The sequence below is a fragment of the Rousettus aegyptiacus genome, unplaced genomic scaffold (assembly GCF_014176215.1).
Source record: "Rousettus aegyptiacus isolate mRouAeg1 unplaced genomic scaffold, mRouAeg1.p scaffold_m13_p_5, whole genome shotgun sequence".
Classification (NCBI taxonomy): Eukaryota; Metazoa; Chordata; class Mammalia; order Chiroptera; family Pteropodidae; genus Rousettus; species Rousettus aegyptiacus.
In genome coordinates, this window is record NW_023416308.1 from 59,824,862 (window position 1) to 59,838,713 (window position 13,852).

Genomic DNA, 13,852 nt, shown 5'->3' on the forward strand with positions numbered 1-13,852 from the left:
CATGATATCCACTCATTTTTATATAGGAATGAAAGAAAAAGGTAATAATTAAAGGCTATTTGCCATACTTTTATTTGAAAGATTGATTCTTTGAGACTGCAAATGGTTTGTTTATTTCTTTTAGACTTATTTACTCACACTTTGGCTCTAAAAAACTATTTGATTTTAGGAGTACATGCTATAATATTCTTTCAATTATTTTTCTAAGCAATATAAAACCCATAATCCAAATTATGTTTCATTGCCTTTAGGATTTTTATCTTTTCTCCCAGAAGGTTACGTGTATAAAAAGTAGGATTACACATTTGAACTTGCCCAAAATATGCTTTATGAGGTATTGATTGCTATATCACTTAGAATTGTGTTTGGTTGGGTGCACAGAATATAAAACTCCATTACAGTGATTTTAAAAATTGAGCTCCATTTATTTTACATAACAAAAATTCCATAAATAGGGAGTTTGTGTGGATTCAGCTGCTTACTGATATTATGAAGATTTTATGTTCTGCTTGTTGTTTTGCTCCTAGGCCTTAGCAGGCCATCATGTTGGTCATGCTTACATGATGACTGCTGCAGTATTTCTAAGCTTTATATTCTTGTACTAGGCAAAGAAAGTGGGAAAGGTTGAGGGCCACCTTGCTGTTTCTGCTCCCCTTTACTAAGAAAAAAGGTTCCTATAACTATCAACAGACTTAACCGTTTATCTCATTGACCAAAATTGTGTCACATGGTTCTCTTAGCCACAAGGGAGCCAAAAGCAAGCATGTTATCTTGGGCTGGGCACAAACTGCCCTGATCAATGTCAGAGGAAAAAAAGCACATATATATATATGGAGTAGTAAGTAGCAAACAATCTCCCTCAAAATACTGTGCCTAAAGTTTGTTTATTTTAACACGGATGGCATTTAGTCAGAAGTCAGCTACAACAACAGAAAAAGAAAACATTCTCAGCCTATTAATTTCTCTTTCATTACATTGTAAAATTATATAATAGCACTTATGGTTGCTCCTTTGTATAATATTATAGATTGTTGGATATAAACAAATAACTATGATCATACTTTGAAATAGTTAATAAAATAAAGAGATACTTGTATTTGAAAAAATATTAAATGTTTCCACTGCAATACCATTTCATCCATTTAAGTGAATTTCTTTTGGGGGAGATGGTTTTAATATTGTATAAATACGTAAAAATATTTTGCAGATGGCGTGATCTTATATATGGAGAACTGTAAAGACTAACAAAAAACTTAAAACTAATAAAAACATTTTAGGAAATTAGAAGGATACAAAATCAACATGAAGAAATCACATTGAAGAAAATGTGTTTCTTTGTGCTAACAGCAAACTCTCTGAAAAAGACATTAAGAAAACACTTCTATTGCAGTCACATCAAGAGTGAAATACTTAAGAATAAATTTAACCAAGGAGGTTAGAGACCTGTACAAAAAAAACTGTGAAACAGTGATGGAAGAAATTGAAGGAAGACTCAAATCAATGAAGAGTTATCGCACGTTAACGGGTTGGAAGAATTAATCTTGTTAAAGTGTCTGCTACCCAAAGTGCTCTACAGATTCAATGCATTCTCTATAAAAATTCCAATGACATTTTTTTTACAGATAGAAAAAACATTCCTAAAATCAGTGTGGCACTGCAAAAGACCCCAAATAGCTAAAGCAGTATCGAGCACAAAGAACAAAGTTGTAAGCATCATACTTCCTAACTTCAAACTGTATTACAAAGCTATAGTTATCAAAACAGTATGGTACTTGGAGAAAAAACAGACACATAGACTAGTGGAATAGAACAGAGAGCCCCCCAAAAGAACCACACATAGATAGTCAATTTGTCTTTGAAAAAGGAACCACAGATAAACAATGGGGAAAGGATAAACTCTTCAATAAATGGTGTCTGTAAAAGGAGATTTCATGCAAAAGAATGAAATTGTACCCTTATATTACACCATACAGAAAAATCAACTCAAAATGGATTAAACATTTAGATGTAAGCCCTGAATCTAAAATTCTTGGAGGAAAACAGGGGAAAAGCTCCTTGGCATTGATCTTAAGAATGATTTCTTGGATTTGATACCATTAGCAAATAATATTGACTAGCAGGAGTACATCAAACCAAAAAGTTTCTGTAAGCAAAGGAAACAGTCGATAAAATGACAGAATGAGAGAATATATTTTCAAATCACATTTCTGATAGGGAGAAAAGGTAGATATTGATCAGAAGGGACAGTTTTCAGAGATAAAGTAAATAAGTTCTGGGCACCTAATGTATAGTATGGTGACTGTAGTTAGTAATACTTTATACGTGGAATTGCCAAGATATAGTAGATCTCAAGTTCTCTGACCATGTGCACACTTACACACAATAACTATGAGGCTGTGAATGTTTTAATTAGCTTGATTGTGATAATCATTTCACAATGTATACATCTATTAAAACATGTTGTATACTTTAAGTAAAAATATAATTTTTATTAACCATATCTTAAGCTGAAAAATAACAAAAATGAAGTGAAAATTTCTTGTGGAGGTGATTTTCACATTGTAAAAATAATTTACTTATAGGCAGGCTTATGGTGGACAGATTTTAAAATGAAAATGTGATTCTTAAATATAACCTCAAGATAGATCATTTCATCAAAATCTAATGAAAAAATTTGACTTTTGGTGTGACAGAGGCTTTTAATAATTGGGAATGAGGCTTTAGAAAAATGCATACTTTTAATTTTCTTTTACTCAAAAGGAAATAATGTAAATCATTCAGTTTGTGGCATAGATATATTGTCACTATATTTTTGAAGTTAGCAAACATAATACATATTAACAGTATATACAGGCACTAAAGTAGATTTTATGGAAAATAAAGACACAATCCTCCCTTTTGGGGTACTTAAAATTTAGTTGGTGAAACAAAATATATACCTGAGACCAATAATAAAAGGCAGTATGTGATCAAGTATCGAAAGTTCTCTAGGAATTTAAGAGAATAAAAGTAACTGTAGAGTGTGATTACTTAGTATAATGGAAGAAATGGATATTTAAGATAGGCTTGTTAAAAGTATAGAATTTGATTTGGTGGAAAGGTACAATGTACAAAGACAGGCTTGTCCTTACAGGTTTACCTTCTGCTCATACAGCCCTGTTGAACCATTTGCAGTTTCTCAAATGTTGCATGCACTTTGATTATTCTATACCTTTGCAGTGCTTTCTTTTCTTTTTGGCATTCCCTTACTCATTTGGCAGCCTGGCAATTTTTTGTCTTTCAAGATTCAGTTGAAATATCTCCTCCTCTGTGAAGTCCTCCCTTAACTTCCTGGATCATAGTGTATGTTTGTGTCCTCTCTCTGTCTCTGTCTCTTTCCCCCTCCCTCCCCACCTTCCCACCCGCTGTGTGTGTGCGCGCGCCTTAGTGCCTGCGTGTGTGGTCAGAGTCATTATTATATTGCACCATTTATTTACTTAACTGTCTCTGCCACATGCTTGTGAGCTTCATGAACATGATGATTATGCTATGTTTATCTCTAAATCATAGTGCCTGGTGTAATGGTTTTTCATATTGGACCACTCAGTGAATGTTCATTGGGTGAATTAATGGATGAGCTGGATAAAAAGAATTAGCCAGGACTGTATTCATGAGTACTGGGGAAGTCTTTCCAGAGGGAGAATAGTTAACCCTTCAGGAATAGAGAGTTGCAATTTATCAGTATTTGGAGATAAGATTGAGTAGGCAAAGTAGGACTAATTGGCAAAGGAAGTTTCAATAAATAATGGAGTTAAAATTAAAATTTCTGGAATTGTTTTTTTAAAGCCCCTATTCAAACATATTGTGCTTTTGTATTTTGTAGTGCTTCCACTTCTCATTCAGAGAATTCAGTGCATACAAAATCAGCTTCTGTTGTATCATCGGATTCCATTTCAACGTCAGACAACTTTTCTCCTGATTTGAGGGTATGTATACTGTTTCTAAGTTCTGGCGAAGTATTTTTTGTTAGCTATTTGTGGCCAGTACTATCAATATAACCTTTAAGCAGGAGATATTGATAGAGTATTCTCAAAGACCTCACTTAGTCTTTATAAAATATCCCAAACAAGCCAGCAAATGTAGAAGTCTTATTTATTTGTAAAATAAAAATGTGTAATTCCTTGGTAAGTTTGATAACATTTAAGTTCTTTGCCAAAAGATAATCAGTAATTTTGTTGTAGTAGAAAAGATTTTCACGATTACTCTCATAATGATGGCTAATAATAGTTAACATTTATTGAGGACTTAACCATGTGCCAAGCATTGTTTTAAGTGCTGTAGTAAAATATCTTTTGTAATACTTCTACTAATTCTGTGAGATAGAGACTATTATCATCCCCATTTCTATAGATGATAGTAACTCATAGGTTAGTAACATGTCAGAGTATTATAGCTAATAAATTCTGTTGCCAGTATTGTAGCTCATGCAATCCAGTTCTGGAGCTAAGTCACTTAAATACTGTGCCATAGTTGCTACACTGCTCATTACAGTTTGTAAATATTTCTCTATTTATTAAAGATTTTGTTGCTATGAAATTAACTATATCAACAATATCTTGTAGCTTGGTACATTTTGGACTCATCTGCCTTTCTATAATAGCTTGTCTTTGAATGATGGAGAAAATGAATTTCATGTGTGGTGCCAACCCTTAAACCTTACCTCAGAGTCTTTATTCTGATCAAGGGACTGCTTTTTCAGCGGTTACACTTTCACAATTTTAATTAAAGCATTATTTTCATTAGTGAAGTCATTTGCTGTTGAGCATATATTGAGAATATCTTTTTCAGTATTTCATTTTCAAAACATAATCTGACAATTACATGTAAGTAGCCAGGTGATAAATGTAAAGGCTTCTACATATTTGTCATTACCTTTTGTGAAATGTCATAAAATACTAGATTGGGAATAGCATGACTTGAAACATCACTAAAAATGATAAAAGTTTATCTAGATATATATTGTGCTAATTATGAAGGCTTCAGAATATCATTAGCTATTATCTTGAAGTATATATTTAGGGCAGGGTCATTTGCTAATAATAGTGGATATAAATCCATTGTTGCCTCTCCTTATTTAACTACTTTTTAAAAATGCATATATTATGTATCTAACTTTTATTTATTACATTAATAAACAGTCAATTAGGGCTGATAGGCCTCTTGATAATTTTGCAATTTTTTGGCCTATTTCTGGTCAGATCCTATTAGTTAAAAACACCATTGTTTTTAACCTCATATTATGACTGATAACAATAGGAATGGTGGAAATGTCATTTTTGCTTTTCGCCTGTGCTTACATTATTAATATATTGTACCTTCCCCCCTTTTTTGGGGGGGACCTGACATTTAGGTATCCTTTAAGGGTTAGTTTAGTTAAACTACTCAACTGGAAACACATGTAAATTACAGTACATAGCAGGATGCTAAAAGGTCTCCACTGTCAGCTTCTCTATATGCAGACCCCTTCATTTCTTCAGGCTACCAAATGTACCATAAATAAGAGTGACTGGGTTGCATTGGGACAAAATGAGAGTCCCAATGATGTTAATCTGTTTGTTAAATATTATAATTTATTTTTATTGATCTTTTTTTATTTTAGAGCCGTTTTAGATATACAGAAAAAATGCAAAGATAGTTCAGAGTTTCTATATACTCGATATCCAATTTCCACTATTATTACTATCTTATGTTTGAATGGTACATTTGTCAAAATTAATGAACCAGTGTTAATACATTATTATTAACTGAAGTCCACACTTTATTCAGACATCCTTACACAAACATCATTTTGATTTTTCCATCTAGTATACCACATTATTAGTAGTCATGTCCCCTTAGGCACTTCTTGTCTGTGACAGGTTTTCAGCCTGTTTTTGATGATCTTAACAGTTTTGGAGAACACTGGCCAGGTATTTTGTGCAATACAAAATCTATTATTAGATTGGGGTTATATGTTTTGGAGAAGACCACAGAGGTAAAGAGCCATTTTTATTAGAACAGGTTTTTTTTTTTTTTTTTTTAAAACAATAAAATTCTCCCTTTTTCTCTCCCTCTCCTTATACTATACTCTGGAGGCAAGCAGCTATGCACAGCTCACACTTAAGGAGTGGGGATTTATGTTCTACTTTGTTAAGCTGGAGCATCTATATATACTTTTTGTAAATCTGTACAGATTTGTCTCTTCTCTCTCATTTGTTTATATAATCATTTGTTTATATCAGTATGGTCTCATGGATGTTTTATGTTTTTGGATTATAATCCAGTATTACTTTGTTGCTCATATTGTTCTAACTCCAAACTGGGAGTTTTTAAAGTCAGATCTCGTGTTCTGTTGACAGTCTCACATCTTTGTGGTTTTTTGGTTTGGTTTGGTTTGGGTTTTTTGTTTTCTTTTTATTTTTTTGCTCTTTTTTTGTACTTTCTAGTCCTATAAAATGCTCCAGATTTATCTTGATATTTTCTGTACCAGTTCTAGAATCATCATCCATTTCTCAAGTAGCCCAAGTTTCTTTTATTGGAGAATGATATTAGAAACCAAGATCTGAGGATTAAGTATGCTTATTTTCTTTTTCTTTCTTTTCTTTCTTTTCTTTCTTTCTTTTTTACCAAAATAAAAGAACAGTAATAAAGTGCCTATATTTTCCTTCTGAAGCAAAAGACCATTTGGATGTGTTCTCTTCAGAGATAATATTGTGGGTAGGGTGATCATATATGCAAGTTTGTCTGGAGTAGACTTATTCCTGTTGTTCCTTCAGGTTTACCATTAGATACAAAAATATCCTGAATTATTGACTCTTTTAGCACTAGGGGACCAAGGGAATGTTGAATTTATACATCAGCTCCATGGTTACAGAAATTATCCTCAGTAGAGCCATATTAATTTAGTATTTTTCACACCTTTATAGGATCCTTAGAATTTTTATTAGATCAAGAGATAGTTATTAAATGTTAAATTAAGGTGAGTGAAAAAAAAAACTAATATGTTTAGGCTGCCTGTTAATTATGCTCTTATTTTTAAAGATATCATTGATTATTAGATATATCCTTGCTTGAATTACAGTCTTTTTTTCAGTTGTGGGAGAGAGATGAATGAGTAACATTACATTAAATGTTAGTATCATTTTAAAAATGGCAGGCTATTTCAAACACATGTTGCTCTTTTCAGAGATGGGGAGGGAGGAAGGATGTGCTTCTAATAATTGAAAAAAAATCTAGCCTGCTACTGTGATAAACATTTATACATAATTTATCTTATTTAACTTTCACAACAGTCCTCTGAGACATATTATTACCCCATTTGACCGATAAACCTAATATTCAGAAGAGATTAATTAAATCATTGCTTAGAGGCACACAGCTAGGTGTTGCCTTTTTTTGGTTTCAGGTTGGTCATATTCCTATACAGTACATTACCTATCCAGAGGACTGTCCGTCAAGGATTTTGCTGTTAAGTTTTTTCAAATGTGAAGTGTGATTTTCTTAACAAGAATATCTTTAATGCATCTTTTTGAGGTAGAAATAGCAGTTTTCAGTATAACTTCCTTAATAAATGAGAATTGCTTTGCTAAATAATTATAAAAAGAGACTTTTTGTAATAAAATTTCATCTTTCCCTTCCCGTTTTATTAATTGAAGATATTTTGCTTTTAATATGTATACTATTACTGTCTGTAAAATGGTAGTATTCTAGATAATTATAGGTAGAACTAACTGCAGACAGCTGTGTGTTGCTTTTTGACTGACCATGGTTTGACTCTTATGTGTGAGATGAGGGTCTTGGTACAGGAGTTTTGAAAATCATCAATCACAGAAGATGTAAAGTTGATTAACCTCCAGGCTTTGTGTTCTTCACATGGCCTCACTGTTTATCCCTGCCCTAAGTCTCAACATTTTATGAACTCCTTTAATAAGAGCAGAAAACAATGCATTGAAAAGCTAATCTAATTTCATTAAAAAGTTAAGTAAAATTATATAAATTTTCTGCTACAAGGACCGTGCAGTGACACTTTCCTGAAAAGATAGTGTCTTATATTAACAGCTGAATGCAAAATCTTCTGTTAAGGATTTCTCATGCGAACAAGATTTGCCTCTGCATCAGTAAAAGAGAATGGAAAATCATCAGGAGTATAAAACTATTCTAGATATCTTAAACTTGTATTTATTCAAGTGGAATCTATTTTGTATTACTTTTTCACCTTATTTTTTGTGGAAAAAGTCATATTCAGATATAACCAGTAGATGTATTTCTGAAAAATTGAGCACAAATCCAGGCTTGGTAAATTGGATCATGCTTCCTCAGTGACATAATTATAGTGTTTGCTTCATTTGCTCTTTAGTTGGCAGTGAAACCTTTCTAATTTCATTTTAAAAACTTTAAAAATAGAATCATTCCATACAGAGTTTTTAATAATGCAAATTGTTTACTTTATAAATTTGGAATGTTTAAAATTCGGCTTTCTTTAATAACATACTTTTAAAGTTTGATACTTAGTGGAGTTAAGTACCTGGGGAACATGTGTTTGTTTGGTTTAATTGGTGACTGAAGAATAAATTTCATGAAATACAGAATTTTAAAACTTACGCATACAGCTCTATTTATTTATAAAGTATAATTCGTATAGCCTTTGGCTTTAATTAAAGTGTTTCCTAACTGGTGATTAAGAGATAAATTAAAAGCCAAGCTATGCAGTATTTCCTTTCCTTTGTGTACCTGCATGTATACCAATGTTTGTCTACAAGTCAAAATCAAATATTAAAGTAGAATTGTATTGTAATGTATTTATTTTATTTTATTTTATTTTATTTTATTTTATGTTTTATCTCTATTTTAGAAGACCTGTTCAATCTCAGAATACATATATATATAATATATATTTTATGTATATGTAAATATATATATATTATAATGAGGTGAAAGTTGTAATGTTTTGGGTTTTGTTCTTAACCATCTGCCCTTATCTTGAAATAGTCAATGGATGTAAATCAAGCAAATGTGATTATCCCTTCAAAATTTGTGTTACATTATTTATATTTTCTTTATGAACCAAAGGTCAGAGATCACTGGATTATTTCTTATCTAGAGTGTGTCCATGAATATATATTGACATGTTCTGAAACTATGCAGATTTGGTCATAGTGAGTTAAAGCTCATAGAGCAGATGTTAGCTACACAGTGAACAGTGTCTATTACACATTGTTTCAATAGCCAGAGGAAAAATGATTGATGTTAGCACTTATTCCTGATTAATATCACCATTCCTCACACCAACATCAACTCTTAAAAATGTAGGGATTGAAAAGATTGCAACTTTAGCCAGATAAAGGATAACCATCAAGATTCCACAGTAAAGCCTCATACTGTTTACTTTTTTTTCAATTGCAATTGACATATTATTAGTTTGAAGTATACAACATAGTAATAAGACATTTATATAACTTGCAAAGTGATCACCCTGGTAAGTCTAGTATCTACCTGACAACCATACATAGTTATTACAATATTATTGACTATATTCCCTATGCTGTACTTTATATTCTTGTAACTGTTTTATAACTGCCAATTCACACTTAATCTCTTCACCTTTGTCACCCAGCCCTGCAACTCCCCTCTTACCTGGCAAGCATCAGTTTGTTCTTTGTATCTGTGAGTTTGTTTCTATTTCGTCCCTTTAATTATTTATTTAATTTTTAAATTCCAAATGTAAGTAAAATCATATGGCATTTGTCTTTTTCTGTCAGACTTTGCATAATACCCTCTAGGTCCTTACATGTTGTCACAAATGGCAAGATTACATTATTTTTTTAAAAGGCCAAGTAATATTTTATTGCATATATGTACCACATCTTTGTTTGCCCACTGATGGATACTTAGATTGCTTCCATATCTTAGTTATTGTAAATAATGCTGCAGTGAACATAGGGCTGCATATATCTTTTTGAATTAGTGTTTTGGATTTGTCTGGGTAAATCCGGAAGTGGAATTACTGAGTCATATGGTAGTTCTATTTTTAATTTTTTTGTAACAACCTCCATACTGTTTCTGTAGTGGTTACACCAGTTGTAAACCTACCAATAGTCCACAAAGATTCCTTTTTCGCCACATCCTCGCTAACACATGTTGTTTGTTGATTTATTGATGATAGCCATTCTAACAGGTATGAACTGATATCTCATTGTGGTTTTAATTCGTTTCTCTGATTATTAGTGATGTTGAACATCTTTTTATATGTCTGTTGGCCATCTATATATCCTCTTTGAGGAAATGTCTATTTAAGTTCTCTGACCATTTTTAATCAAATTGTTTGGTTTTTTTGGTGCTCAGTTGTATGAGTTTCTTATATATTTTGGATGTTAACCCATATTAGATGTATCAATGGTGAATATCTACTCCCATTTAGTAGACTGTCTTCATTTTGTTGATGGTTTCCTTTGCTCTGTAAAAACTTTTTTAGTTTGATGTACTCCCATTTGTTTAATTTTTTTCTTTTGTTTCCTTTGACCGAGGAGACATATTCAGAAAAATATTACAAAGAGTGATGTCAGAGTTTACTGCCTATGTTTTCTTCTAGGAGTTTTCTGGTTTCGGGTCTTACATTTAAGTCTTTAATCCATGTTAAGTTTATCGTATATGGTATAAAAAAATAATCCAGTTTCAGTCTTTTGCATGTGTCTGTCCAGTTTTCCCAACACCATTTATTGAAGAAACTGTCTCTGCCCTATTGTTACATTCTTGCCTCCTTTGTCATACATAAATTAATTGAACATATGTATGTGTGTTTATTTCTGAGCTCTCTATTCTGTTCAGTGGATCTATGTGTCTGTTTTTAATGCCAGTACCATGCTGTTTTATATCAGATACCTCCAACTTTGTTCTTCTTTTTCAAGATTTTTGTGACTATTTGGGGTTTGCGGTTCCATCGAAATTTTAGGATTATTTGTTCTAGTTCTGTGAACAATGCCATTGGTATTTCAACAGGGATTGCATTGAATCTGTAAACTGCTTTAGGTAGTACAGACATTTTAATAGTGTTAATTCTTTCTGTCCATAAGCATGGTATATGCTTCCTTATTTGTGTCTTCTTTAGTGTTCCTTTTCAGTGTCTTATAATTTTCCAAGTAAAGACCTTTTACCTCCTTGGTTAAATTTATTCCAGGTTTTTTTTTTTTTTAATTGCAATCATAAATAGGATTATGTTCTTAATTTTTTGATAGTTCATCATTGGTATAGAAAAATGCAACCAGTTCCTATAAGTGTTAGTTTTTTATCTTGAGACTTTACTGAATTTATTTATAAGTTCTTATTTTTTGGTGAATCTTTAGGGTTCTCTTTATAAACAGTATCATGCATCTGCAAATAATGACAGTTTTACTTCTTCCTTTCCAATTTTGGTGGAAATTTTATTTCTTGTCTGCTGTGGCTAAGACTCCCAATGCCATGTTGAATAAAAGTGGTGAAGGTGGGCATCCTTGTCCTGTTTCTGATCCTAAAGAAAAGCTTTCAACTTTTTACTGAAGTGTATGCTATTAGCTATGGGTTGTCATATTTAACTGTTACTGTGTTTGTTCCCTCTATCCCCAATTTGCTGAGAGTTTTTAAACATAAATAGATGCTGGTTTTTGTTAAATGCATCTATTTGATACGTTCATAAGATTTTTATTCTTCAGTGTTTAGAGATGGTGTGTCACATCAATTGATTCGTGGATATTGAAACTAACCTTGCTCCTAGGAATAAATCCCACTTGATCATGGCGTTTGATATTTTTAATGTATTGTCGAATTTGGTTTGCTGATATTTCTTCGAGGCTTTTTTTTTTTTTTTTTTTTTAAGGCGAGGCAACCCTTGGTTGACCTCACAGATTGCAAGGATCTTGTCATCTTACAATCCTTTATTTATTTATTTTTTACACCTACAGCACCTGGTCTTCCTAGGTGGTCTCCCATCCAAGAACTAACCAGGCCCAATCCTGCTTAGCTTCCAAGATCAAATGGGATTAGGCTTGTTCAGGGTGACATGGTCATGGGTTTGTTCAGGATGGCATGGCTGTAGACTTTTTGAGGACTTTTGCATCTGTGGTTACCAGAAATAATAGCCTGTAATTTTCTTCTTCTTCTTCTTCTTCTTCTTTTGCATCTGTGGTTACCAGAAATAATAGCCTGTAATTTTCTTCTTCTTCTTCTTCTTCTTCTTCTTCTTCTTCTTCTTTTTCTTCTTCTTTTTTTTTTTTTTTTTTTTTTTTTTTTTTTTTGTAGTATTCTTTTCTGGTTTTGGTATCAGGGTGATGCTGGCCTTGTAAAATGAGAAACCTTCCTTCCTCTTTAATTTTTTGGAATAGTTTTAAGTGCAGATATTAATTCTTTGAATGTTGGTAAAATTCACTTGTGAAACCATTTGGTCCAAGACATTTGATCTTCGGGAAGTTTTTGATTACTGATTTACTTTTGTCGATAGACATCAGTCTGTTCAGATTTTCTGTCTCTTCTTGATTTAGTCTTGGATGATTATATGTTTCTAGGGGTTTTCCACTTCCTGGTTGTCTAATTTGTTGGCATATAATTGTTTGTAGTATTTTCCTATAATCCTTTGTATTTCTGTGATGTTGGTTGTCACTTCTTTTTCATTTCAGATTTATTTGGGCTCTTATTTTTCTTGATAAATCTGGTTAAAGGTTTATCAGTTTTGTTTATCTTCAAAGAACCAGCTCTTGGCTTTATTCATCTTTTGTAAATTTTTTTTTTTGACTCTATTTCATTTATTTCCCTGTGGCCTTTTTTTTTTTTTTCTTCCTTCTACTCACCTTGGGCCTTGTTCGTTCTTCTTTTCTAGTTCCCTTAGGTATAAGAATAGATGGTTAATTGAGATTTTTCTAATTTTTTTTTAGGTAGGCCTGTATTGCTATTAATTTCTATCTTAGAACTGCTTTTGCTGTGTTCCATAGATTTTGGCTTCTTGTGCTTTCATTGTCATTTGTCTTGAGTTATCTTTGATTTCTTTCTTGATTTCATTGTTAGCCCATTCATTATTTAGTACCATGTTATTTAGCCTCCATGTTTTTGTGTGTTTTTCAGTTTTCTTCTTGTAATTGATTTCTTGTTTCATGCCATTGTGGTTGGAGAAGATGCTTGATAAGATTTTAGTCTTCTTAAATATATTGAGACTTGTTTTGTGTTCTGACATGTGATATATCCTGGAAAATGCCCCATGTGCACTTGAAAAGAATGCGTATTCTGCTGCTTTTGGGTGAAATGTTCTAAAAATATAAATTAAATCTATCTGGTCTGATGTGTCCCTTGAGGCTACTGTTTCGTTGTTGATTTTCTGTCTGGATGATCTTTTCACTGATGTCAGTGGCATGTCAAAGTCCTAGTAGCACACTATTACTGTACTGCTGTCAATTCTCCCTTTATGTCCATCAACATTTGCTTTATATATTTAGGTGCTCTTATGTTAGGTTTGTAAATGTTTATAGGGGTGATATGTCTTCTTATTCAATTGATTCTTTTTTCATTATGAAATGTCCTGTGTCTCTTGTTATAGCCTTTGTTTAAAACCTGTTTTGTCTGACATGTGGATTGTTAATCCAGATTTTTTTTTTCACTTGCTTGAAATATCTATTTATTCCTTTACTTTCTGCTTGTGTTTGTCTTTCTATTTGAAGTGGGAGTCTTATAGGCAGCATGTATATGGGTTTTGTTTTCTTATCCATTCAGCCACATTATGTCTTTTGATTGGCACATTTGGTCCATTTACATTTAAAGTTATTAATGATAGATATGTAATTATTGCCATTCTATTAATTGTTTTCTGATTGCTTCT

At 32.2% G+C, this 13,852-nt stretch overlaps 1 protein-coding gene and 1 pseudogene across 5 annotated transcripts in view; one reads left to right on the forward strand and one right to left on the reverse strand.

Moving 5' to 3' along the window:
• Window positions 1-13,852, forward strand: part of MTMR2 (myotubularin related protein 2) — a 99,178-nt gene that overhangs the window by 36,242 nt on the left and 49,084 nt on the right. For all 5 annotated transcript variants that reach the window (XM_016159933.2, XM_016159934.2, XM_036220234.1 and 2 more), the window contains one exon: window positions 3,863-3,965. In XM_016159933.2, coding sequence (XP_016015419.2) covers window positions 3,863-3,965 — 103 coding nt within the window. The remainder of the gene's footprint in view (window positions 1-3,862; window positions 3,966-13,852) is intronic.
• Window positions 11,943-12,061, reverse strand: LOC118603543 (annotated as a pseudogene).